Source organism: Gobio gobio, assembly GCF_949357685.1.
Source record: "Gobio gobio genome assembly, chromosome: 1".
Taxonomy (NCBI): Eukaryota; Metazoa; Chordata; class Actinopteri; order Cypriniformes; family Gobionidae; genus Gobio; species Gobio gobio.
The window spans coordinates 16,603,716-16,631,631 of NC_137097.1; the positions used below are offsets into that span (position 1 = coordinate 16,603,716).

Below are 27,916 nucleotides of genomic sequence, written 5' to 3' on the forward strand. Positions count from 1 at the left end.
CGGAGCAAGAATTGATCCCTGAGGAACACCCCAGTAGATGGTCGCGGAAGCAGAAACATAGTTTTCAATTTTAACGGCGCATGTCCTGTCATGCAGGTAGGAGGAAAACCAGTCGAGGGCTACACCATTGATCCCTACATAATCTCTGAGGCGTTTTATTAAAATCACATGATATAAAGTATCACAGGCTGCACTTAAATCTAACATCATTAAGGCAACACTTTTCCCGGGATCAATGCTTAACAAAATATCGTTTGTAACCTTTAATAACGCTGATTCTGTACTATGTTTAGACCTAAATCCTGACTGAAAAATATCCATTATGTTATTACCAATCAAGAAATCAACAAGTTGATTATGGACAACTTTCTCTAATATCTTATTTATAAATAAATAAGTCATGGCCTAGTGGTTAGGGAGTTAAACTGGTAACCCAAAGGTTGCTGGTTCGATTCCAGAACCGGTGGGAAATGACTGAGGTGCCCTTGAGCAAGGCACCTAACCCCTAATCGCTCCCCGGGCGCCACACAAGGCTGCCCGCTGCTCTGGGTGTTTGTATACACGTTTGCAGTGTGTGTGTGTTAACTACTCACTACTCTGCTCCTAATGTGTGTGCATTAACTGGATGGGTTAAATGCAGAGGTCAAATTCCAAGTATGGGTCACCATACTTGGCCGTCACGTGTCACTTTCACTTTCACTTTCATAAAAGGCAATTTAGAAATAGGCCTAAAATTATTAAAATCCTGGGAATCCGAATTCACTTTTTTTTAGAACTGGTTCAATAATAGCATGCTTAAACCCTGATGGTACAATACCATAAAATAAGCTACTGTTAATAATTGAAAGAATACTTTGGCCAATAGTGTCTACAACCTCTTTAAACAGTCGTGACGGGAGAACATCATAAAGTGAGGTGGTCGGTTTTAAGTGCAAAACTATGTTTTCCAACTCAGTTAATGTAATAAGTTCGAATTTAATCAGACAGTGAGAGGGATTCATTATGTCAACTACAACATTCCCGATGGGCACAATATTCGAGCGGATATGATCGACCTTATCGATGAAAAACTTTAAAAAGCGCTCACACAGATCCTTGGATGGGGTAGGGAACATATTAATAGACAGACTCAGCACCTTATCTATGGTTGAAAACAGCACCCTTGGGTTATTTGCATTATGTGATATAATTCGTGAAAAAATATGAAGATCTAGCGTCTTTGACAGCATTTTGATACACTGTAAACCCGAACAGTACTACTAACTTAAAAAATGTGAGAACAATACAATTAAAATCTGTTTCATAGTTAATGCTAGTTAAAACTTTAACATTTTCTGAACGAGTAGTGTAGTTATATTTTTGTGTAGCTCATTACTTTTGAGTAAACTTCACTAAAGTACATAATATCTTTAAATAAACTGATTGAGCAGCGTAATGACGTCATCTGCGTCACGTCGTTGGGCGTTGCTCCGGTCGACATTCGAAGAATCCATTCAACATGGTGGACACTCGAAGGCAGCAGGAGTTAACACATTGAACAACTTGTAAATACAACAAACAACTTTTGAAAGTTTTCTCAATTGTTTTTAAATATTTCAAGAATATGTAAAGAAGGAAATGTTGAATCGTTTGGGATGTGGTACTTTTATGAAGCGTTGTGAAGCGAGGCAGTCGCCTTGAGCTTCGCACACTTTTTGAATGCCATTTTAGCGCCACTATGTTAATGTCAAGCAAGCAGGGCAATCATTTTAACCTTAACTGGTAACGTAACTCTTTTCAGTCAACGGCGGTTTTACGTTTTGAAAGTGTATTGATGCTGTTTTGGTAACGTTAAGCGCCCTGATTTGGTAAATGTGATTTTATTCCTAACGTTACATGCATGGGAATGAACTAATGTTACTGGCTAAGTTAGAAGTAATGTCCACGGCAAATACATTGACATGAAGTTAACACGATATTGGATTAAGTAAACTAGTGCAATTTGACTGGCTAGAAAACTTGTTGTAAACTTTTACACTTTTTCTTCATTTGCAGTTTGAACTGGATGCTTCCTGAGATTGATGCTTGCCAAATAGAGCCTCAACAACCAAGGTAACTTGGTAATGGAGTGGAAATGCAAGCTGTGTTCTGTCTCCTCAGGCACCAGGACACCGTTATTTAGTCACTACCGTTTACAGCATAGTAATTATTCACGAATTAGCCCTTTGCCTTGTCTATATGACACCTGTATTTGTACATTTCAGTCATTTAATGCACTGAAAATTCATTTATCACGAAGCCACAAAGACACACACAGAACTGGTGCAAGTGAAGTACCACAAGCAGAACATGCACTTTTTTCTTGTCCCTTGTGTGACTTTAAACAGCCCTTCTCAGAGCCAACAATGTTCACTCATTTCAGGAAACACTTAAAAAACCATGAATCTGTAACATGCCCATTTAAGAACTGTGGCTACCGCACAAATGTGTATTCTTCATTTAATGCACACAAAAGTAGGAAACATGCAGGAAGTTTAGACATTTGTGATGACATTGTGTCAACTCAAGATGATAGTGCCCCAGTGATAAGCACTGCTGACTTTGCTGTTGAGGATCCTTTTCACTCTGAACATCTAGACACGTTTGATTTTCCTGAGCCTGACAGTTTGTGTGACACCAGCCAGTTAAGAACTCAGTTACACCATATTTTGTCCTCTGTTTTTCTGAAAATGCAAACTATTCTTCATGTTTCTGACATGACATCTCAGCAAATAGTTGATGATTTGACTCAGATATTTTCTCTGTCTCAACCTCTTGTCAAAGAAACTTTAAAAGAGATACTACAGAGTAGGGGTGGCACGGTTCACAAAACCCACGGTTCGGTTCGTATCACGGTTTTAGGGTCACGGTTTGCAGTTTTGTACGGTTCTTGTTGTTGTTGTTTTTAATCGTTAACACTCCAGAAATGTACTTCAACATATGTTATATATAGCTTAATCATCCACAATTTTGGATACAGTATTAAAAATTGTTATATCAAGTTGTTTCCTAACTGGCTGTCTACCAAGTCTGACACATTGGCGTAACATTTTTCATGTTAATCAAATAAATTTTGATCAGAACAATGCACTGTGGCTTTAATTCAGCTGACCTGATTAACAAATGTCACCATGAAGTGTCCCATGTGTTTCACAATCACCATATGACATCAGCGCTGTGAAAAAATAATATAAAATACACGAAAACACAACACTGCCAGGAGTTTTTGCCCAAACTTCAAAGGCATGTTTAAATTATTAGAACTAGAAGCATATCTTAACTTTTAAATGTTACATTTATCATGTGAACTACTTATATACAACATATGCATGTGTGTATGTATGAGACAGAGGGGAACACGGTCGCATTTGCAGCAGATATAATCTGCCCATCATAAATCAAAGCACGAGACAGACAGGGCTCAGAGGAGAACACCGGAAAATGTGACAGAATGGACTATATTTGCCTGTATTTGCAATCCACGAGCCGCGGTTCAGCTGCGCGACTCGCGAGACAAACACTGCCAGTGTGTGTATGCACCACAGGCACGCGCGGCGCGGCTCCCGCTCTCCGCACTGCATCTGTCCTGCTATACGATGCTAGCGCATCCTCCAACTCCGGGCAGCCTTCCTTATCTTTCCCACTTTCATTTCTACATGTGACGTGACCTGCAGCACTCCACTTTTACTATACTGTATGTCCACACACACATACCTCTTATTTCACGTGAAAAGGACACCCACTGTCTGAGGTAACATACGGGCACGAGGATACATTGCGTATGCGCGAACCGTGCGACGCACACACGCCGAACCGAGACAAGCGAACCGAACGGTTTGTTTTTTTTCCATGTACCGTGCCACCCCTAATACAGAGGCATCATGTCTCTCCTACTGAAGCTATACTGAAAGATTTGGTAGATGCTGTTAAAGACACAAATATTTTTGTCAGTGCCACAGCTAAAGGTAAGGAGTTGTCTTCAACTAAACGACGAAAAACATTTATTGAGAAAAATTACACTGTGGTAAAGCCAATTGAGTATGTGTTAGAGCCTGGACACACAGTAGTGTATGTCCCTGTAAAAGGCCATTACACGAGTCATCAAGATGTCTCATATTTCCAAGAGAATGATTTATTGTCATCTTCAGAGTTGTCACTGCCACTGATTTTGTACATTGATGATCTTGAAATTGCAAATCCTCTTGGCACATCCCGGAAAATACACAAACTGTGTTCAGTGTACTGGGTGGTTGCTGATCTACCAGGTAAATACAGATCAGCGCTACATGTGATTCAGCTAGCAGTACTATGTAAGGTGTCTGATCTTCAGAGGTGTGGCTACCAAAGAGCACTCGGTCCTCTGTTACAAGACCTTTGCACTCTTAAACAAGATAATGGTGTATTCCTTGAGTGCCTTGGCCAGCAGTGATGCGCGGGTTGATCCAAAATGAGCGGGTGCCTGCGGTCAAAACGTTGAACTGAGCAAGTACCATTTTAATAGGCTACTTTTAAACGCATATAGCTCCGAAAAGTCAGTTTTATGTATTTTCTGAGAGGGGGCGGGATTTTTGTTGGGAAAGTCGGGGGAGAGACGCACACTGCGATTAGACTGGATAAACACATGCAGCATCTTAATTGTTAAGAAAATGAAAGGAAATAAATGAATAAATCAAGCCTGTATTACATAACACTAGGCTATATCATACAGCATTCAGAAAAAGAACAGTTTGCGCTCCTATGGGCTTTCACACTTTTCCAAAAGTGGGCCTTCTCTCAGTTGACCTGCTGATGAATTCTTCAAGCCGGGTCGAAACGTAAACATCGCGTTCATCAATAATATGCATCTGGACAGCTGAAATGGAAAATGATGGGCCGCCACAAGAACGGCCTGCTCTCGCCGCTGCACCTCTGAGCGCACCACGTCAGGGCCTGAAACATTTCCTCAATGGCCCAAATGACGCTACGATGAGCATTATTTACTACTTTTAAAAAATGCGGGTCGGGTACAATATTTTCTTCTTTTTTTTGCGGTCCGAGTTGCGGGCGGGTTAGTTGAAAACGTTGGTCGGGTGCGGGTTGTTTATACATTGACCCGCGCATCACTGTTGGCCAGTCAGTCCGAGGGACCGTTTTATGTGTTGTTTCTGATAATCTGGCAGTCCATTCCTTAGCAGGCTTCATGCAGTCTTTCAGAGCAGGACATATTTGTAGATTCTGCCATGCTACACGAGACCAAATTCTGTCTCATGAAGTTGTAGATGGCAAATTTAGCCTTAGAACAAAAGCCAGCCATGACCATAATGTCCAGGATGTTATACAAGGGGATGGTCAAAGTAATTTTGGTGTCCAAGGGGAATGTGTTTTGAGAGAGAGTTTGCAGTATTTTCATACAATCACTGGATTCCCACCAGATGTACTGCATGATTTTCTTGAGGGAATTGTTCCTGTGGAATTGTCCCTGTGAATTCAGGAGATGATTCGGCTCAAATATTTTACTCTTGAGCATTTGAACAGGAAAATTGTGTCATTCCCTTATCAACATTCAGACAAGAAAGACAAGCCAAAGCCAAATTAAAGAACTTTGCTGGGAAGAAGACGATTGGTGGCAATGGCCACGAAAATTGCACATTGTTGAGACTACTCCCATTGATGATTGGTAATGAAGTTCCTGAGGGAGATGGTGCTTGGAATGTTCTGATGGATTTGAAAGAGCTAGTAGAGCTGGTGTTGTCTCCATCATTTCATGATGAATCCATCCAGTATTTGCAGACTAAGATACAGGATCACAGACAGATGCTTTAGGAAGTTTTTCTTGAGTTCAGACTGCGCCCTAAACATCACTATGTAGAGCATTATCCAGATCTCATACGTTGCTTTGGGTCTCTTGTCCATTTGTGGACAATGAGATTTGAAGGGAAACACCGCTTTTTCAAGGGTGCACACAACTTTAAGAATGTGTTAAAAACACTAGCATCTAGGCTTCAGCACATGGTGGCATACTACCTGAATGCACCATCATTCTTTAAACCACATCAGCAGACATCAAATGTCTCTTCTGTGTTGGTTTCATCACTTCAGAAAAAAAAAAAAAAAAGACAGACATGATTTACAGCACATCAAAAATCATTATTGATGGCACTGATTATGATGTTGGGATGTTTGTATCAGCGGGGCAGGAGGGTGGACTGCCTCAGTTTAGCAAAATTGACCAGATTCTTCTTGTTAACAATAGCGCCACATTTCTTTGTCAAGAGCACAAAGCATGCTACATTGAACACTTGAGATCATTTGAGCTTTCACCAGGGAATATGACTGTCTACAGCATATCAGAGCTCAATGACTGCCTCCCCCTCTTTGCATACGGTGTTGAAGGAAAACTGCTGTTGACACCTAAACGATTCATACTGCTGCACTGAAAGTAGATTGACATTTTTTTTTTCAACATCAGGACTGTTGATTTTTAACCCAGATTTTTACCTGAGGTCAATTGTGTAGGCAGCAAAGCCTACACAAATTGAAATCTATTTTATTCTATTGGTCTTTAAAGTTTTTACTCACAATGTGTAAATGGTGGTAAGCAACTGTCCTTTTTTTAATGCATTGAATCCATTTAAAGAGATGTGACAGGGTGACGTATGCGTTCGGGACTACATTTTCCATAAGCCCTTGGGTTAGTGTAATGCCTACGTCTGCACGTACTATAAATAGACGCACCGTAGCGTAGCGCGTTCTCATTCATTCATTGTGCAAACAAGCGTGAGCTCGCATCAGGTCACCTTCACATAAATAAATGTGGGCATGAGGTAGCTCCATGTATGGGTTTTATTTTTGCAGGACTAGCACGACTATTGTAAATATTGTTTTCTTTTGTGGTGAACTATTTATTTCTCCTTTGAACATTGTGTGTGAATATTATTGTAATTCTGATTTTGTTTTCTTGTTTTCTTTAGTTATTTATCCTGATTCCATAGCAGCTGCAGGGTCTCCTTCCTGGGCGTGACTGGCACTGGTGAGGTGGTGGGGATTCTTTTGTGGTGCCCGGTGGTTTGTACTTGCTTTTGAGTGCCGTGGATTCTGTGCTGAATTTGCAGTGCGAGTTTCAAGTTGTGGTGGTTTTCTTTTATTTGCACACTTCACGCCCGTTGGAACCCTGTAGTGTGCCGTTAAATGTGTTTATTCTTTTTTTTCTATGAACGAGACCGGTATTAGTATTTTAGATATTTAGAACTTCATGCAACATGCGGTATTTATGAAATTGTAATAAAACTGCTTGTACAAGCAATACAGCTTTCACTACAGTCTGTGGCCAGTTATTAGCCCGCTCTTGTCGGGTGGGTTACAGAGAGTTCACCCAAAAATTAAAATTGCCTTCATGTCATTGCAAGCCCATAAAACGTGTGTTCATATTTGCAACGCAAATTAAAATATTTATCTGGACCTGAGTGGTTTCTGTTCCTCCATTGAAAGTTGAAACTTTCAGGCCCAAATACGATTAAGCGATTGTGTGTCTTCACAAGACTTGGATAAACAGCTTAAATTCCTATGGATTCGTTTTACTACGCATTTATAACCTTTTACAAATCTTGAACATTTTAGTTGGGTTGACTTTCAGTGAAGGGACATTCATTTAAAAAATGCCATAATTTGTGTTTAAAAAACAATCAAACCCCTTATGAGTTTTATACAACATGACAGTAAATGGTAGCACATTTTCCTTTTTTGGTAAACTGTCTTCTCAGCTGAATCTAAATCAAATGTTTTGTCTTCCAGATGACCGCAGAAATTCCTGCTATGTTTTTACATTGCTTCAGATGTTGCTGTGAAGTTGACTCTGACAGAGCGGCCAGTATCCGTGGAAGAGCTAATTAACACATTGCGAGAGAAAGTCAAGCCAAAATATGAGGCAATATGAGGATCCTGACTTCGATGGGGAGCTTTGCTGTCTAGTTGATATCCAAGAATTACCTGAGAAAGGCACATTGAAAGTTGTCAGATCAGAATCTGATACCAATTCAAGTTCTGATATGGACAACCTCCCTCATGTTTCTGTAAGCCAGCGTCAAAACACCTGGCCTGACATATTCCCTGTGCCTACATTTTCCTATGAAGTGGAGCATGTTCTTGAAGAGGGAAATGTGGCTTTTGAGAGATCTGGAATGATGCTGAAATTAACCAGGGTCCAAAAGCACAACATCTTGGAGAACATGGCTGAAGTGATGCACAAATTCAAACCACACCCCAGCGATAGGGACATAGGAATGGCAGCAGAGGCTCTCGTTAAAGCCCATCCATGTCTTAAGGAGCCTGGAAGTGAGAGTGGATGGTATGGGTGGAAGATGAGTCTCAAATTTAAAATGGCCAATTTTCGTACAAAGCTCGCCAGATCTGGATGTATGGAGGTGTCTGTCAACACAGGCAAGAGGAGCAAAAACAATCCTGAAAAAGAGCACCCGCACTCAAACATAAAAAGAGCCAGACGGGCTGAAGTTAACTACCTTCCAAACTTCCCCAGAGGAGAAAACCAGACCAGTCTGGAAGAAATGAGAGTTCAGATTATTGCTGAAGTTGAGAAGAGAGAGAAAAATCTATTGCTGATAGAAAATCTTATGCAGAAGACCTTTGCCCTTCGTCGCCAGGAGATTGTTCTGGAAAACCCATTGGTGAAGACCTTCTTAGAGAAATGGCCGGCCCTTCAGATCGAATCACAGGTAAAACACTCATCTTTCTTTTTTCTAAATTCATTATATTGGTTATTATACAATTCTGTGCATAACTTTTGTTTTTCTAGGTTTTTGCTGAGTTTCAACGCATCACAAATGTCAACCTATGGAACCAGTTCTACGCTGAGCTCGACCAAAACATACCGCAACTCATGGCCTTGTTCAGACAGAAGGCAGCACGTACTGGCAAAATAGCAGAGATGCTGCGTGTCAAGTGTTTATGATGTTCAGGTAAGTTAAAGATGGTCAAAATAAGGTTCTGATAGGGACTGCTGTGTCAATTTGTCAACAGTAACTAGAAGTCACTTTCTTCATTGTATTCAAAAAGGAAATAAAGTTGGCTTATTTGTGTTAATTTTCACTTGTTTTTCAAGTATTTTCATGACGCCAACATGAAGCGCACTTTAGTCCTTCATGCGATCCCAGTATACCTACGCGAGGAGGACCCACAGTTCTTTAAGACGTGGAATGTAAGTATTCAGTGCATTCACACAGATTTGCTAGGATCAGGTTGATAAAAGGTTGGTTGTTCAGGTTTGTTAATTATTATTGTTTTTATTTTTATAAGTATAAAAATCTCTACCAGTGATCTGGTAATTATGTAATAGTACCTATTACATTTTTAAAACATTGAAATGTTTTAATGTTGTTGAAAGAAGTCTATTCGGTTCAACAAGGCTGCATTTATTTAAAGCTAAAATGTTCAGCATCATTACTCTAGTCCTCAGTGTCACATGATCCTTCAGAAAACATTTTAATATGCCTGTTTGCTGCTTAAAGGATTAGTTGAACATTTCCTGATAATTAACTCAATCCTATCTCATCCAAGATGTTCATGTCTTTCTTTCTTCAGTGGAAAAGAAATTAAGTTTTTTGTGGAAAACATTCCAGGATTTTTCTGCACATAATGGACTTCAATGGGAACCAACGGTTGAAGGTCCAAATCAGTGCAGTTTCAAAGGAAGGGCTTCAGAGGCTCTGCAGGATCCCAGACGAGGAATAGGGTCTGATCTAGTGAAACCATCTGACATTTTCAAAATAAAATGTAACATTTATATACTTTTTAACCTAAGTTGTTCATCTTCGCTGACCTGTGACACAGAATGGATTACGTAATCACGTTGTAAAGGTCACACTATAGACGTAGGCAGAAGTACCGCAAAAAAAGGTAAAACAACGATGTTGGACAATTTGAAGTTGGAGATGGAGGTGTTTTTCTGTAAAGGGCGTTTGTATTAGTCTTCGCACGTTTGCTTGGGGTGGTACTTCCACCTACGTCTAGTGTGACCTTTCCAACGTGATTACACAATCAGTGCTGTCGCAGGGCAGTGCAAGATGAGCAATTTAGGTTAAAAAGTATATAAATGTAAAATCTTTGGAAAATTACAGATGGTTTCACTAGATCAGACCCTATTCCTCGTCTGGGATCGTGCAGAGCCACTGAAGCCCTTTCTTTGAAACTGTATTGATTTGGACCTTCAACTGTTGGTTGCCATTGAAGTCCATTATGTGCAGAAAATCCTGGAATGTTTTCCTCAACAAACTTAATTTATTTTCTTTTAAGTTGTATTTGGGCACATGCATATGTCTGTTAAAACATTTGCATGTGTTTGTGGTGCCCAGTAACATGACTCGAATGTTGTTAAAAGTATTAATATAAAAGTTTACATTGGGTAGGCTAGTTGATGTCTTGCCTTTCAAATCGACCTCAGTTTTTCATGTTTGCACTTTAAATGTTAAGACTTCTTGATCTGAACCTTAATTTGAGATGTCTTGTATGTACTTATTATGCTTGCGATAATAATTTTATTTCCCTTTTTTAAGTTTCATAGATTTTATGACTTTGTAAAAATATATATTATATTTATTTATATATCATTTATTTTTTTCATTGTTGTCTGATGCATGTTTTTATATTTTTTTGTATTCTTTTTTGTTTGTTGTATTTTTCATTTTCACTTTCAGTTTAATGCATTGCTGTGAGTTGTATTTCCTCAAATTCGTGTCTATTTTATGGCCTGATGTCTTAAAACAGCACTTTAAAATCTTCAGAAACTTGTTCTCTATATTTGTTATGTTTTTACATTTTTAAAAACAGTCACATGGTTTTAAAAATAGTAAGATGAAATAAAATTAAATTCTACAGCTAATGTTGCATTTGTGTTTTTTTATATGCCGATCTTTCAGCATGATCAATTCATTAGCCTATGAGTCATAAGTGTATTTTGAGTCAGGTTTACTAATAAAATAAAAATGTTTGCATCAAAACTATGTATGGATTATAGGGGTGTAACGGTTCACAAAATTCACGGTTTGGTTCGATACGATACACTGGTGTCACGGTTCGGTTCGGTACGTTTTAGATACAGCAAAAAGAAAAAATTGCCATATAGATTTCCTTGATTTTTTAAAAAATGTTTTATTTATTAAAACTAACAAAGTATGATTTTTTTTTTTTACATTGAACAATGATGGAGCTCTGCTTTACCCATCTTCTATGGTGTTTTCTTAGCAGCATACTGTATAAAACAAAAACAGCTCCTTATAAAAAAATGAAAATGTTATATTGTAGTAGTTATGAACAAATACAAAGAAAATAATTTTGTTTTTATATGTAACTCTATAACTCTTTATATGGAGTGTGTTTTTACTTAATTGTTACGTTTTTTTTTTCAGAAAGATGAGAGTGTCCACATTTTCTGTGGACAGCACAGATCTGCTTGATGTGACAATGTCCCGAGCAGTGGAAAACACCCTCTCACTAGGGACAGAGGTTCCAGGCACAGCCAAGTAACGTCTTGCCAACATGGCAAAATGAGGGTATAAGTGCTCATGGGTTTTCCACCATTTCAGTGGATCTGCATCCAGGGGAATAGTGGTGCCTGGCTCTGTGGTGCCTGTAGCTTGCTCCTTGAGAAATATAAATAACAATAATCTTAGAGACATGCATCATATAATCCATAACATGTGATTAACTAAAAAAGGTTATTATAATCACACACACAATTACAACTGTTATACACAGGGACATGGGATAGAACAATACAGAACAGATTATAATGAAAACAACATCTGGATGTATTCAGTGTAAAAGTAAGGATATGCAAAATATAAATAGTACCAGTAATTCAATAATACTCACAATCTCTGTGGTTAGAACTTCACAGATTCTCAGGCGAGTGGTAGCACCCAAGTGTTGCAGTGACTTAAAACGTGGATCCAAAACTGTGGTCTTGTGTAGGTAATCTTGAAGATCAGGTGCTGTGTATCGCTGCTGCAGGTCATTTTTGATGGCTGTTTTGACATCCTTCACTGCTGGGCTGTCATCATCAGCCAGTACCATTGATTTCAGGATCATCATTTTCATAGGAAGGACCATGGACGCAGATGGAGAGGACTCGGTGCACATAAGGGTTGTCACAGTTTTCAAGGGTTTCAAAACTGTGATGACATTCTCAGCCAGTCTCATGTCGTTTTCAGACAAAGTAATAATGTCTTTAACATTTTTCTTCACAGTTTTGTCTGTCAGAATACACTGCAGCCTGCTGTTCAATATATCTTTCTATCATGTCATAGCTTGAATTCCATCTAGTTGGCATATCTTGAATGAGTTTGTGAACAGGAAGCTGCAGCAACTCCTGTTTTGTCTTCAACACATGGGCCGCTGTTGTGCTTCTGTGAAAAAATGTCACAATCTTTCTGATCTTTGCTAGGAGGCGAGAAATCTGCTGCACTGCCATTGCTTTCTGCGATGCTAGATTAATGACATGGGCAAAGCACCCTATTTGTGGACCAAGTCCAGCAGCTCCAACAACAGCATTAACTATATTCCTGGCATTGTCAGTAGTTACAGGAATAGTTACATTAGCTCTCTCCAACTTCCACACTTCTACTGCTTCTGTCATCCCTTTGGCCAAATCCTCACTTGTGTGACTCTCAAGGGGGCGTGTCTGAAGAACGTGGCTGTTCAGCTCCCATTCATCGGTAATGTAATGTGCCGTTACAGTCAGGTAGCTTTGTGTAGCCCTTGACGTCCAGCCGTCTGTTGTCAGAGCAACCGCTGTTGCTTTGGCCAATTGGTTCTCTATTTGGGCTTTTGTTTTTTGGTACAAAGCAGGAATTACGGTCTGGCTGAAATGGGCTCGTGAAGGAATATTGTAACGGGGCTCAATTACTTTAAGCATGTTCTTAAAACCTGCGTTTTCCACTACTGAGTAAGGTCTCATATCCGCGGCTATAAATGTACCAATCGCCACAGTGATGTCTTTTGCCCTGTTTGAATCAGTTGGAAATATCTGTCTAAATGCTGCGGGGATAGTTTGTGGAGTGTATGTTTCTTCTTTTTTTCGTCTTGTTCCAGATACTGACACACTGGGGTGATGTCGGCGTAAATGAGTTGACATGTTTGAAGTATTCCCGCTGCTGTACGCTATTGTCATGTAGCAAATGCGACATACCGTTGTTTTTTTATCCACCACTCTCTTGCCATCACCATCATAGCTTACAGGGAATCCAAAGTCCACCCAAACACCAGACCTGTTGGTTATTGGAGGATCTTCTATTTCTGGTCTGTTAAACGCATTAGCCATTTTGCAACGAGCATTCAGAGTGTACTGAGTGAGCGAGCGCCTGACTGAGTAGCCTAACATAAACATATTTGGTGTTTTTTTTTTTCTCCGGGGGTGTCAGGGGCGTTGCCTGTTACGTCGTTTGGGTTATTGGGCTACCTTGTTGAACGCATAACATTATATTTCACACACTTTTTTATTTTCCAAATGTAATTAATTAGTCCAAGAACCGTTCGGTACATAATGCGTACCGCATACCGAACCGAAAGTCTCGTACCGAACGGTTCGATACGAATACGCGTATCGTTACACCCCTAATAGATTATGTATGGATTAATTAAAAATATTACACATGGCAAACAGTAGTATTAATTACAGTGTACTTAAATATCAGATAAAATGCAATATAAACTTTTAAGTGTGGCTTAATTGTAATTTATAAATATTGATTACTTAAAATTGGTTTAATTAAATGTTTTGAGGTAATCGGTGTCTACAAAAATTTTGAGCATTCTGAACTTATCGGGTTTTACAGTGTTCGATTCAGTCCTCAGAAAAATTCTCCATATAATGTATGAATGTAGTGACGAGTTAGAAGCTACCGAGTTTTTGTATGTGTACATTTGTAACAGATCTATGTGTTTTGCCGTTTTCAACAAATGAGAAAACGGATGTTGATGAAATAGTTGAAACTCTAGTCAGCTACTATAATTTTTTTGTTTTTTGTTTAACTGTTTGTATCTAATGTCCTTTTACCATTTTCTTTACTAGGCTACTTCAACATATATTCATCAACATATTGTATGTGTATGAAATAAAAAGTTGAATCTTAACTTGTTATTCTTTTGTGGTCTGAGCTGAGGTAAAAATAAAAATAAAAATACAAAGAACTACAGTATCCGCTACAAATCCACCTTTCATCTAAAATGTATCAACTGTAATTAATTTACCTAGCCGTTGTTTAGAGACGTACACAAAATAAATGTGTACAGCTTTAAGTATTGTTATGGGAAAATTTAATCATAGCTATACATTAAACATTGCGCATGAAATGTTTTTTGATTTGCATATATTCATACAGAACCAGCTTACTAGGTAAAAGGTCATACACAGAATATAGAGAACACGTTCTACACTTACACATGGAAAACATGTTTGTACAGGAGACATGAAGACGAGGATGGCCTAAACGTAGGGATCAGAGTTAAAATGAACAGCACACTCGGGATTTGAGCAAGTGCTGTTTTTCTTGTCATGTGTGGAAATTTACAGGAGGAGTGACTTTGTTTGGGAAACTGATAAAAGCTGGGTGCTGTTATGTCTAGTTAGTGCACTCTGCAGACATTGAAGATGGCTGTAGGACTGTGACTCATTTCTTGCAAGAAATTAAATCTTTATAAAGACAATTGGGCAAGGTTTTGTCTCTTTTTCAGTAATGCGGCGATATGGTGACCTTGAGCCATATTCAATTCAGTTCAATTCACATAAATTTTTATAGCTCTTTTCACAATACATATCTGTGGCGGGCAGCGAGGCTGAGGGACTGTGAGAGCGGGACGAGGCCGCGCTCATCAGTGGAGATGGGCACCAGCTGCGCGCCGCAGCGGTCTCGTGGCTCATGGAGGAGTGAGGGAGTATAAAGGAGGAGCGACGACAGTGAAGGACGAGAGAGGACCAGGCCTGGATTTTGTGTTGTTTTATTTACGTTTTGTTTTTGTATGTAGGTGGCAGTCGGCCGTGAGGGGCTGCCGCTGCCATTTTATTTTGTGTTCATTTGTGTTTGTATGTAGGTGGCAGTCGGCCGTGAGGGGCTGCAGCCGCCATCATTTTATTTTGTGTTCATTTGTGTTTGTATGTAGGCGGCAGTCGGCCGTGAGGGGCTGCAGCCGCCATCATTTTATTTTGTGTTCATTTGTGTTTGTATGTAGGCGGCAGTCAGCCGTGAGGGGCCATTTTATTTTGTATTAAACTTGTTGAATGTTCGCCGGGTCCCGCCTCCTTCTTCCCATACGAACGAACATTACTACAATATCATTTCAAAGCAGCTTCACAGAAAATTTAAAGTGGTTTGTTATCAGAGGAGAAATTATGTATTTCAGAAATGTACATATACAAAGCACAGTTAGCTAACAATGTATTATTAATCAATATAAAATAAACTGAGGCACAGACAATGGACTAAGTGAAATAAGAATACATGTTGTTAACAATGATTAGGATATATAGAAATGTATTATATCATCAATCAGAAAATAATTTATTTCCCTTCTTGCAAAATCTCCCCATAATTCATTAACAGAATTACTAATAAAAATAATCTATTAAAAGTAGTAGCAATGGCATAATCATCACCAGTTACCTTTCCCAGAATTTTGAGCTTAAAATCTCCTATAAAATTTGGTTCCTTCTGTAAAAAATTATCCAAATGATCCTGCCAGAAGAACTTTATGATGTCTGTTCCATCTGTATCATCTCAGTGAGCTTTTATGAAGGTTTACGCATGCACAGTAAGGTGTAAGGTGAATTTAGCATTTTTCAACTTTTCAGTGTGGATGAGAAACTTTTGGAAAACGGTTGAAAATGCTAGTGTGGACAGAGAGAGCGTTTTGAAATGGAAACAGTGTTTTTAAATGTGGATCGTCAAAGCCTGAGTGGATTGTACATAGCTAAGTGCACACACTCACACACTTGTCAGCTGCAGCACAGGGAAAATATGTACAACATTGTGAAAGGCTGCAAACTCATGCATTTCTTCCCCTTTTTGAGCAAACTTGGAACAAACAAGTGAAGCAACACAAAAATGGGTCTGCCTCACTACCGTGAAAATATTTCTTAACAGTTTCTTTAAGTTGCACAAAAAACCACTGTCACTGGGATAGACAACTGCACCTAAAGAACGTCAATTGTACAATTACCGTTTGTAAGGATATTGTTTACATGCATCAGAAAAGATGCAAAGCATCAAATACATTGCTATGAATTGTAGATCCAAATTAAAGCTCCTGTAGGGTCATACAATTCTTTTGTGTAAATAAACTGGGCATTGATACTCATTTAGACATTAACACACATACAAACCTCAACAATGGTGACAAAATCAACAAAATATTGATCTGAACAGATCAACTCTGAACATCACAAAACAATTCAGCTGCATAGTTTATTCATACCGCAATGCATATTGGGAGTCATGGATGAGTTTTGTACTATGCTGGCACCCAGCATGCATTGTGGTATGAAGTTCTTTGTTTGAGATCACTGATGTCTGAGTGTGTCTAAATTATACAGTAGTTAAAAAATATACACCACATATTTTTTAAATCTTGGATCTCACAAATTGCAGGTATTGCAGGTTTGATAATGCAGGTTTGGTCATTTTAATGCATTAATTATGCAACACGCTTATAGTCGATGATAAGGTTTTCAATAAGCCTGATAAATCACTGTCAGCCCACTACATGATGACTATATTACTATCAATAGTTAGCACTGAACGCAAAGGCGCATTTCCAGATGGTTCACATCAGAGCACAAATCCGTGAACAACATGATTTTATAATGTGAATACGAATTTGTGCCCTGGTGTGTCTGGTTTCTTAACACAGACAGAAATGGGCTGCTTTTGTGCACAGCCATTTGTCAGTCTGTTTACCAACACAATAAAGCCCCAGACGCAGATGGAAATGTTTACTCAGCGGTAAATCCACCAAACTTTCTTGTGCATGAGAAGTAAATTCTCCACAATTTCAGGGAACAAGCAGTTAAACCTCTGGGGTCGATGAATGCGCTGGCGTGTTTTGATGAATCTTTTCCACAAGCAAAATCTATAAAAAAGTAATTTTTTGACTATGATTACTAGAGGTTTAGCTTTATTGAGTGTTGCTGATGTTGTTTTATTGAACAAAGGATTACCATTACGGTGATTAGTGTGCCCCATCTGGTTGGGTGCTTGGAGTTTATTAATATAAAATGAATGATCTGTGCAGCAGTGTTACAAAAACACATTGTATCAAGGAAGAGCACTTTAAGATGAATGTTAAAATGTGGCTTAAATAATAGTTGCCATCCTAACTGTAATATGTGAATGTAGAGGTGAATCTATGGTTGATGTACAGTGAGTGAGATGTAGAGTGTGGTGGCCAGAGACTGCAGTGGTGATGAAATACTGATGAGGTGAGCAGATTCTGCTTCTGAAGGATGTGAAACATTGTGAAGTTATAACATATGCATAGACTAACATTTATCATGCAAAACTCAACAATGGTGGTACATTTTTAAATCACCATTGTTGAGTGTTGCTCTAGTACCCAGCGTGCACTGCAGCAGGAGTCTTTTGTTTTGTTGATTGTCACCATTGCTGAGTTTGTTAGGCTGAATTTTGATGTATACAAGTTCCCTTGCAAAATAATGTTCAGAGATAACATCTGCTTGTCTCACCACAACTCATTTGAGTAAAGACAGCTCTTCTGTTAACCTCATGATTACTTCATACGGCTGGTTCTTTTGTAATCGTAATGTAATGGTTCTATTGACCATAGTAGCCGGTTTCCTTTGAGATTACTGGCAGTATGCTTATGACTGTACAATTAATAACTGCATGCTCTCCAGATTTAAGAGTAACAATGGCATACATGTAGGAAAAGCACTTCAAATGACAAATTAACTAAATGAATAATAAAGTTAAAATATCTTTGTGAATTTTTACAGAGTTTGATGAGTATCTCTAAATTTAGAATGTTAAGCTATAACTTTGTTGACTTGCATTTCATTAGTCATGGTGACCTTGAGTCATATTCAATTCAGTTCATTTCAGTTCAATTCACATTAATTTTTATAGCTCTTTTCACAATACATATTGTTTCAAAGCAGCTTCACAGAAAATGCATGTGTCTGCATTGCAATTTAAAGTGTTATCAGAGAAGAAGTTATGTATTTCAAAAACGTACATATACAAAGCACAGTTAGCTAACAATGTATTATTTATCAATATAAAATAAACTGAGGCACAGACAATGGGCTAAGTGAAATAAGAATACATGTTGTTAACAATGATTAGGGTATATAGAAATTCATTATATCATCAATCAGAAAATAATTTATTTCCCTTTTTGCAAAATCTCAGAATTATTAAAAATAAAAACGAAAAAAAGTAGTAGCATGAGAAGTATAGTATGAGAACTATGAGAGTAAAAAACACATAGACATACGAATCCATATTAAACCTTGCGGCTTGTGACGATACATTGATGTCTTAAAGGATTAGTTCACTTTTAAATTAACTTTTGCTGATAATTTACTCACCCCCATGTCATCCATGATGTCCATGTCTTTCTTTCTTCAGTCGAAAAGAAATTAAGGTTTTTGATGAAAGCATTCCAGGATTTTTCTCCATATAATTCACATTTTATTTAATTGTATAGCGCTTTTCACGATACATATAGTTTCAAAGCAGCTTCACAGAAAATGCATGCGTCTGCATTACAATTGACCCACCTATGGACCACGTCCTTACTTCAATTCTGGCCCAGTTTTGGCTGGGTCCCCGGCCCAAAACTGGCCCACACACTGAAAATAGTCACAAATAATTTCTTTCGGCCCAGATGTGGCTCACACCCTGTAGAATGATCTTGACAATTTATGTGGCCCAGATCTGGCCAGCACACTGTATAGAGACTCTTATTGTTTTATGTGGCCCAGGTCTGGCCCAGACACTGCAAGACAGATCTGGCTGAGAGTCGGTTTGGTCCCCGGGCCAGATGTGGCCCAGAAACTGCTAAATGTAATGTTAGTTTTAGCAGAGAAACACAAAAACTAATTCAATCATTTATAAAGATTAAGGGCTTTTATTAAAAAAATACATAAAAATAACCCTACATGAACATTTTACAACAATTAACATGGTATAAGAAACATTTAAAGGTCACATGGCATGAAATTTTCTTGTTATGAGTTTTTTTTTTACATTAATATGAGTTCCCCTAGCCTTTATATGGTCCCCAAGTGGCTAGAAATTTCGATAGGTGTAAACTGAGTTCCCTTTCGTTCAGTCACTACGACGTACGTTAGTGACTAACGAATGGGGGTTTCGCTTATATATATATAAAAAAAATTTAATATAATTTTTCAAGGAGTTGGCTTGGTACTACTGTTTTGTTAGAAATACTGTGCAGTTAGTATTAGTAGTGAAAGAGAATGGGAAGTTGAGAAAAAAATAAAGAAACTGACATTAAATTAATATAATAGTAGTTAATTGTAGGCTATATGTTTCTGAATTAAAATTAGGCTAGTTATGTATAGATTTAATGGTCAGAATTAACACAATGACAACCCTATCTCCCTAACTTGCCCGCCCTGTACGAGTCTGTCTCCCTTCACCAACTCGTGTCCCACCAACCGCCAGTCCTTGCTTGTTTACACAAAAAAAAAATTGTTTTTAAATATATATATATATATAATATATATATATATATATATATATATATATATATATATATATATATATATATACATATAATCGTGATGGTATTCGTATAATCGTGATGGAATTCAGCACTCTTGGTCGTGTGTTGCTGTTTTACTGTATTATACACTATATTGCCACAAAGTTGGGAGCATGAAATTGTCCAAACCCAGATAGCATTGTGACATTGGGCCCTATTTTAACGATCTGAAACGCAAGTGTCAAAGCGCGAAGCGCAAGTAACTTTGTGGGCAGGTCTCGGCGCTGTTGCTATTTTCCCGGCGGGATAAATGGCTCTTGCGCCCGGCGCAAATCTAAAATGGGTTGGTCTGAAGTAGCTTCATTATTCATAGGTGTGGTTTGGGCGTAACGTGAATAAACCAATCCGAGCGTCATCCAACATTCCCTTTAAAAGCAGGTGCGCAAGTTCCATTATGGATTGCTATTATTATGGCGTATTTACCAGGCGCACGCCAGGAGCGGTTCACAGCCGAGGAGACTGATGTTCTTGTAAGAGCAGTGAAAGACAGAGAAGTGAAGTTGTAATGTTGTACATTATGGTAAAGGTGATTTCACAGTCTTTTTTTTTCAGTCTTTCAGTTTTTTCAGTTTTTCAGTCGATTTTTGTTCCTGGTTCTTGACGGACAAACCAATTTGTCAGATGTCCTTATATACATATATGTCTTGCCACTATTGGGCAAACAGGTCTTATCCTTAATTATTACAATTAGCCTGAATCATTTGTAAGCTAGATTTATGCCTATTTTTTCACATCTTCGTGGCACACCACAATGATTTCCGTCATCTCATGTGTTAATATTTTTTTAGTGTAACAATTTATGATTTGCAAAAATAACTGTTGCATCTGTGTAGATTACATGAGCAAAGTGTATGCGCGTTGTGCACGCTATACATTATGGTCAAGCATGCGCCCTTAAAATAGCATAATGAACAACGCGCAACGCGCCACTGACTTTAGACTAGGTTTTTTCTGGTCAGTGGCGCAATTGTTTAATGGAACAGCAAAATAGCACCAGGGATTGTTTGCGCCGGAACACGCCTCCTTTTTTTGAGCTGAACCGCCCAGGGAGCGCAAGTTCATTCACTAGTTTAGCGACGTGCTTCTGTGGAGGGAAAAGTGCGCTTTGCGCGGGTGCAAAATAGGAATGACACATGCGTCGGTGTACAAAGTCAATTGCGCTGGGTGCAAGATAGGGCCCATAGAGTCAATGTTGAAATTCCATCAGAATCATCAATTTGGTTGAGGTTGAAATGTCAATGCTAAATGATATTGGATCAATGTTGAAAATACTATGCTAAAAACATGTTGGACCAATGTTGATCAGTGTTGAAAAGACAAACATTGAATCAATGTTGATTTTTGGTCAGCTTAATTCTCCACTGGTGAGGCTTACTGTCAATCTATCTGTCCCATCATTCAACATGTTAAAGCAAATCCAAATCAAATGGGTACATTTCTGTGAAATGTGAGCACATTCATTCACCTCAAAGGATGAATCTCCACCAACGAGTGTGTGGATTAACAAAGAACTACAACCATAAATTGAACTCAATGGGATGAACCAGTTGATTATTATTAGTAGGCATATTGTTAATATTAATGTTTTAATTATTGTTTTAAAATCTCCTCCATCATGGAAAACATCTCCAATCCTCTAGTGTTTTCAGCTACAGCACATGCAGTGAGATATATAATGACTGTCACAGAGTCCTTAATGCTTGTGGTCATCCAGTTATATAAATCATAGCCTGTTTTAAATTATAAAATGTAGGCTATTATTATTATTATTTTAAAAATCATGTATAATTTACATACATTTAATTATTTATCTAAAGAATACAGGGTTAATAAAGAATTTTGAATATTTTCCCCTACCGATCGAATAAGCCATAATCCAATCCAGTAGGTGGCGGTAATGCACCTTCAGATCTTAACAGACTTCAAGCGCGAAAAAGACAGTGACAGGACAGCAGCAGTGTTTTTTAGAGGCAAGTAAAAAAAGATTAATACAATTCATCTCAATCTTTATTGAGTCACGTAAACGCCCTCCGTACACTACCAACGTCCAGGATATTCTTTAATACATTGAATTTAATTTCAGTTTGTTTTTTTTGTATGTCCATGTAAATCACGTTATTATGCTATGGTTGGTCTGATTTGTGCCCCCCATATATATATATATATATATATATATATATATATATATATATATATATATATATATATATATATATATATATATATACTGTATATATAATCTGTCTAAAATGTGACCATTTGAAACTTTAAAATGTAATATTTCCTTTGTCACTTCTTAGGGCACCACATGCACCAGGACTACCACAGTCACACCCATGTGATGCCCCATGTGGCCACATTTGTGCCAATTAGAAGCAGGGGAGGGGCTTTAAAAATAACAGTATTTGTGGGTGTGATCACAAACTACAAGATTTCCAGCCAATAAAAGCTGAAGCATTCCTTCATTTCACCATTCAGCATTAATAGATCTTGTGGCCTACTCTCACTTTTGGACAAGGTAAGGCTGTTGCATTTAGGATCATTTGATCAAATTTGCTATCAATGGTAGTCAAATTAATTCTGCTTTAAACATCTCAGACATCTTTTTTAAATATGTATTTATTTTATTTTAAGTGACATATTACAATGTAAAAATGTACCTAATTGTAATTCTAAAATGTATTTATTTACTTTTCAATTTTCAAATTGATTTTGCAAAAAATATACACCAAACTGGGGGAAAATGTCAACCTTTAAGTATTTTATCTGATTTTGTAAATTATCACATTTTAGGAGTCAAAGGTATTATTTAAATCAATGTATCAAGTGAATAAATTTTAGTGTGTTGTTTCCAGAAATTATTTCCTAGTTTTCATCTGTGTTTAAATAAAATTGTGTTTTAAATTATCCTCTTGCTTGTGTGTTTAACATGTTACAATTATAAAATAATACGAATTATACTAATTATAATATACTATTACTATTTACTATTTTTTTTTTTTTTTTTTTTGTAACAGGGACAATGAGCAGGTATGTCTTTTCCCACCTGCACATATTATAATATTTGTTATTTAACTCTCTGGTGTTCTTCATTTATGGGTCACACTCAGGACCTTCCGGTCAAAAATGACCCGGAGGGCGTGATTACGTTTAAAAAAGATTTGTGTAAAATCAATGAATTTTAGTTCAATAATATTTTTCTTTTCTTTTTTGGTGTTTTGAGAGAATTTTATTATTTATAATTAATATTTATGCAATAATTATGACCCATTTTTTCCCATTGAATATCATTTAATATTTATTATATATATTACATATATATTGATATATATAATTTTTCTTTTTTTTTTTTTTAATTAAAGCTGTATTTCATTTTAGAGTCAAGCCTAGGCCTCATGAAATAATTTTTTTTAATGAGATCTGTGCCATCCGGTGGACACATTGAGCATTTTTATCACGCAATAGCACATTTTTACCACTATAGTGGATCTTGCGTTTTATAAAAAAAAAAAGTAAAATCGTAGCTTCATTGGAATGGTCTGAAACTTGGTGACTGTATTGGTACTTGGTATATGAACACCCAAAAAAATTGTGGACAGGATTTGAAAAGTCTAAGTGGTCGTAAAAAAAAATAGTCACACTCAGGACCTTCGGGTCAAAAATGACCCCCATAGGAAATGAATGGGAAATTATTTTTTTGTGCATACAATCTACAAATCAGCCAGGATGCTGAAAAAAGGGACTCAACAGTGAAGGGGTGAATCTCTAGAACATCAAGAGTTCAAAACAGACAACAAAAACTCACACACACACACAAAAACACAATTAGCTTTTGGAATGGCACGCGTTAATTTGTGTGCGCGTGTTTTTGTGTGTGAGTTTTTTTGATTGTTTTGCACTCTTGATGTTTTAGAGATTCACCCCTTCACTGTTGAGTCCTTTTTTCTGCATCCTGGCTGATTTGTAGATTTTATGCACAAAAAACCTCTGTATTTTCATATTTTTGACAATTTCCCATTAAATTCCTATGGGGGTCATTTTTGACCCAAAGGTCCTTAGTATGACTTTTTTTTTTTTTTTTTTTACGACCACTTAGACTTTTCTTTTTTGGGACCATTCCAATGAAGCTACGATTTTTAAAATTTTTTATTTAAAAAAATGTGGGTCAGAAATGACTGAAGAGCCCCAGAGGGTTAAAGTAAAAAGTGTGAAAGTTTTTTTTTTTTTTTTGAAGACAATGAAAAGTATTCTACTGTTTATACCATTAAAATGTGTTTTAAAAGTGTTCTTTCATATTTTTCCCTTTCAATATCGGCAGTGTTAATGATTTGCAGTCTATGGAGGCAGTTTCTAGGCCTCTAAATCAGGGAATTCTCTATCTCTGTAACATCTGCGAGTGCCTCAATAATGTGCATGTCAATCCCACCACTGGCTTGAGCTCCAACTTCAACCAAATGAGGAAAAATATTGAGGATGCTGCGATGTGCCTGCATATAGCAGAGACAAAGATTCAAGACAAACTGAGATTTTTGGATGGAAACATGGAGTATCTTTTTGCAAAGAAACGAAATCTTGAGCAGCAGAAACAAGAAAACAGAAAGACCACAGATAGATTACACACAGAGAAAAAGTCTGCTGAAGAAATGCTACGGTATTCCATAGAAGCTTTAATACAGGCTGAAAAAAACGTAGAAACTGCTTATTATGCCCTGAAATCTGCACATGATAGGAGGAAAGAAGCTGAAGATCTAACAAAGGTTGGGGGGGCACTGTTTGCAATACCAGTCTTTGGCTGGATTGCTGGTAAGAAATTCATTTTAGCATCCTTCTGCTATGCATTTACAAAACTGTGACTGATGTATTGGAGAAACCTTTGGTTAGATACGATTTCTTGTTTCCATCTAGGTTCAGTAATGCTGAGTCAGGGAGTGCCAGAATTAGACCGGGCCTCAGATGACATCAGAGCAGCTGAACGGGAGCAACAAAACTTTCACTCTCAGGTGAAGGAGAAAACCCAAAAAATATATGAATACGAGTCACAGATCTATGGTAAACAAGATGAAATTAATTATACCAATGCGGCATTGAGGAGGATCGAGGAGGATATTGAGAGTGTTCAAAAGACTCTAGGGATCACAGCAAATATTCAGGAAAAGGTCAGGAGCGCTGTGAACCTTGTGAGTGTTCTTAGTGGAAGAGTCAATGTACTGGAAAAGCAAACTCCACATTTCGCCAACTGGCGGGCTGTTGTGAACATCATGGAAGATGTGACAAAGGCCGTGATTGATGTTGCTGAGAATCGGCTCCTCTATGGTGATCGTAATCCAGCCATAATCAGTGCTTTGAGGGAGCATGTCGGAGGACTAGTGGCTATATGCAACTCGCCCAGTAATTCTGAACATGACGACTATTCTTAAGTAAAATAAATTAATAAATAAAATCACCCCGTGTCGATTTGACACATTGATTTGGTTAGGGCAACCGCACCTATTAAGCTCAAGTACCCATTAAGCAAACTACCATCTTCGAGTTCAGATTATAAAAAGCAAAAAACAATTTATCATCCCACTTGATGTCTTAACCAATTGATGTGTTTGTTACTATATACCTTCTGTAATCTCAAGCCAATCAGACCATTGCACACTGAGATATGGGTATCCATGTGTTCACGCTGTCTGGCGGCCATTTTGAAAGCTCTCTGAAAACTTTCACCAGAAGAGGAGCTCCTTAAATGTGCATTGTAGATGTTTAAGCCTTTATTTTGGATAAGTATAACTTCTTACTTGTTGAATTGGCCAGAAATGGACAATTACAAGCTACAAATACGAATTCCCAAGAATCTCCGGTCACACGTGTTCTCAGAAATGATAAAGGTGTGTTTAAATTAATGAATACGAGTGAATTATGTATGGCTGATTTGCTAACAGAACGATGCAGGAGAGAACATGACAGACATCGTCGGAGAGAAGAAAAGAAGGACAAAAGGACATTCAAGGCTATCCGAAAGGATGGAGTCACTCAAAGCAGGACAAGCTTCCAGACGGAAACAATTGACTAGGTTAATTAGGCAAATGGAGAAAATGAACAAACATATGATGGATGATATTAAACAGATTGTGTTTGATAGTGACTTTGAATGCTCATATTGTGAAATGGTTAAGTTACGAGAGAAGTTTGGATCCCTGGACACCCAGGACCATCCAAACTTGCCTCGTAAACAAAATATGTGATTATTATTTCTCTTTAGATTTTAGAAGTGGGTATATTTTAATAAAGAAATTATTATATTTCTTTGAATTTTAGAAGTGTATTTTTGCTTAAGAGGATGAGGTCAAATGCAGGGTAGTCTGTTTAACAGTTAAACTATTTGCAGACATGAGTGAGAAGGTTGGCTGGAGTTAATAAGGCCATGACACGGGCAAATGTAAACCACACGAGGCTGCGGTTTCTAACAGCTACCCCTAAACTCTGAAGGACCACGCCTATATTATATGCATGTATTAAAATATAATCTTATTCTCGGACAAATATATTAAGTGTGTGCAAACTGTCCAGAGATCATGCTTACCATATTAGGAGTTGCTTTGTGAGTGTAACCGCCCCATGCAAACGGAGGATAAAGCAGGGGGCAGAGAGAAGATCGGGGCCGTACCCCGGGTGAAGATTTTTACGCTATTTCTTTTGTTGGAACTTTGTTAATCTTTTGAGTTTATTGTACTTTGTATTATTTTGAAACTTTCATTAAGTAAAAGGGGTAAACCAGTGTGGTGAACCTTATTAATCTTTGACCTGACTCAGAGTATTCATTTTTCTATTTTCTTAAGTATATGTATATCTATCCATGATGAATCAATAGAATAAATATACATTGAAAAGAATATTAGTAACCTGTCTAGTGCAACGGAACCCGAGACTGAGTGAGCTCAGGACACCGCCGAGGACCCTCTGATACTGCTTCTGATATACCCGGGAAACAGGTGAGATCGCCCTCTCATTAATACATAAGATAACGGGCTTATTGGGGGTAGAGTATTAGGGAGTTACAGCGGTATAAAAATACAACATACTGCAAGATTAAGAGATTCATTTTCTAGACGTTTGCATATTATACATCCTGGAACCTGGATGTGGGAAATAATTACAGTTCGATGAGTTCGATCCAAAAGAACATAGGTAGCTTACTAGCTGTATAAGATTGTGTGCTACACTAATATTTTACTTCACAGGCATTACTGGCTTGTATTTTTAAATCCATTATATTATACATTTATAGTTTATTGATGTTTTGTGGTTTTACACTGCTGTATTTTTTTAAAGGCTTCATATTATTGTGCGGTGAGCTTAAAGGGAACAAAATCACAGCTTCAGTGTGACATCAATAAGGAAAAGTATAATTACATAGATATTTTCAATAATAGCTGTTCATATTAAAATATGTATGAACTTAATACATGACCTAGATTATTTATTTAGCAAAATTGTCCTTTTAAATTTTATTTAATAATATTTATTAATTTAAAAACAGTTGCTGTTCCAATTCCAAGCTCAGTGTGCTCCCTTTAAGCTCATTCACATTGAACGTCTACGTAAATACTTCATAAACAGACTTTAAATATTAACTCATGGTTGTCACTTTAAGTTCATCTTTATAAAATTACTAATAACAGCAGCCTTAAAATGACAAAATCTAGACAGAACAATAGTTTATGCCCAAAGATGAAAGAGGCACGTCGTCTGTACAAGGAAAGGTGCCGTCAGAAACCTGTCATATCTGCGAATAAGAGAATATCAATAAATTGACATCCATTAAATAAGAGGCTTCATAATGAGACTAGTTGCTGTGTTCATCCCCATGGATTAAATGTTTTATTGGTTTGTTTTGTTATTTTTGAACGTGTGTTACTTGGACTAGTGGACTAGTCCAGATGTTGAAATGTGTTTGCATGTGAATTCACTGCGACACTTCACCCTTGTTGCTTGATTTTAGTGTTGTGTTTTATTGAGATTGACTCCCCTTGTGAAAAAAAAGTGCACTTTAGATTACTTGTTACACAAATAATACAGTATACTTTAAAGGTGAATGCACATTAAGTGTAATTGATTTCAAATG

General features: G+C 37.5%; 1 protein-coding gene across 2 annotated transcripts; it reads left to right on the plus strand.

Moving 5' to 3' along the window:
• The first annotated feature begins 22,284 nt into the window (after positions 1 to 22,284).
• On the plus strand, positions 22,285 to 26,592 carry LOC307124939 (uncharacterized protein). 2 transcript variants are annotated; one of them, XM_079814446.1, is made up of 4 exons: positions 22,285 to 22,329; positions 24,125 to 24,609; positions 24,712 to 24,806; positions 25,734 to 26,592. In XM_079814446.1, the coding sequence occupies exons 2-4, from the start codon at positions 24,144 to 24,146 to the stop codon at positions 26,034 to 26,036; spliced, it is 864 nt and encodes a 287-aa protein (XP_079670572.1). In that variant the 5' UTR covers positions 22,285 to 22,329; positions 24,125 to 24,143; the 3' UTR covers positions 26,037 to 26,592. The 2 variants fall into 2 exon arrangements, with proteins under 2 accessions (XP_079670572.1, XP_079670571.1); XM_079814445.1 differs by having other exon boundaries at positions 24,712 to 26,592.
• The last annotated feature ends 1,324 nt before the right edge of the window (positions 26,593 to 27,916 follow it).

Coding starts and splice junctions, on each gene's coding strand:
- LOC307124939 (XM_079814445.1), top strand. CDS start 24,144: ATGGAGGCAGTTTCTAGGCCTCTAAATCAGGGAATTCTCTATCTCTGT. Junction 24,610..24,711: donor AGTCTTTGGCTGGATTGCTG/GTAAGAAATTCA, acceptor GTTTCCATCTAG/GTTCAGTAATGCTGAGTCAG.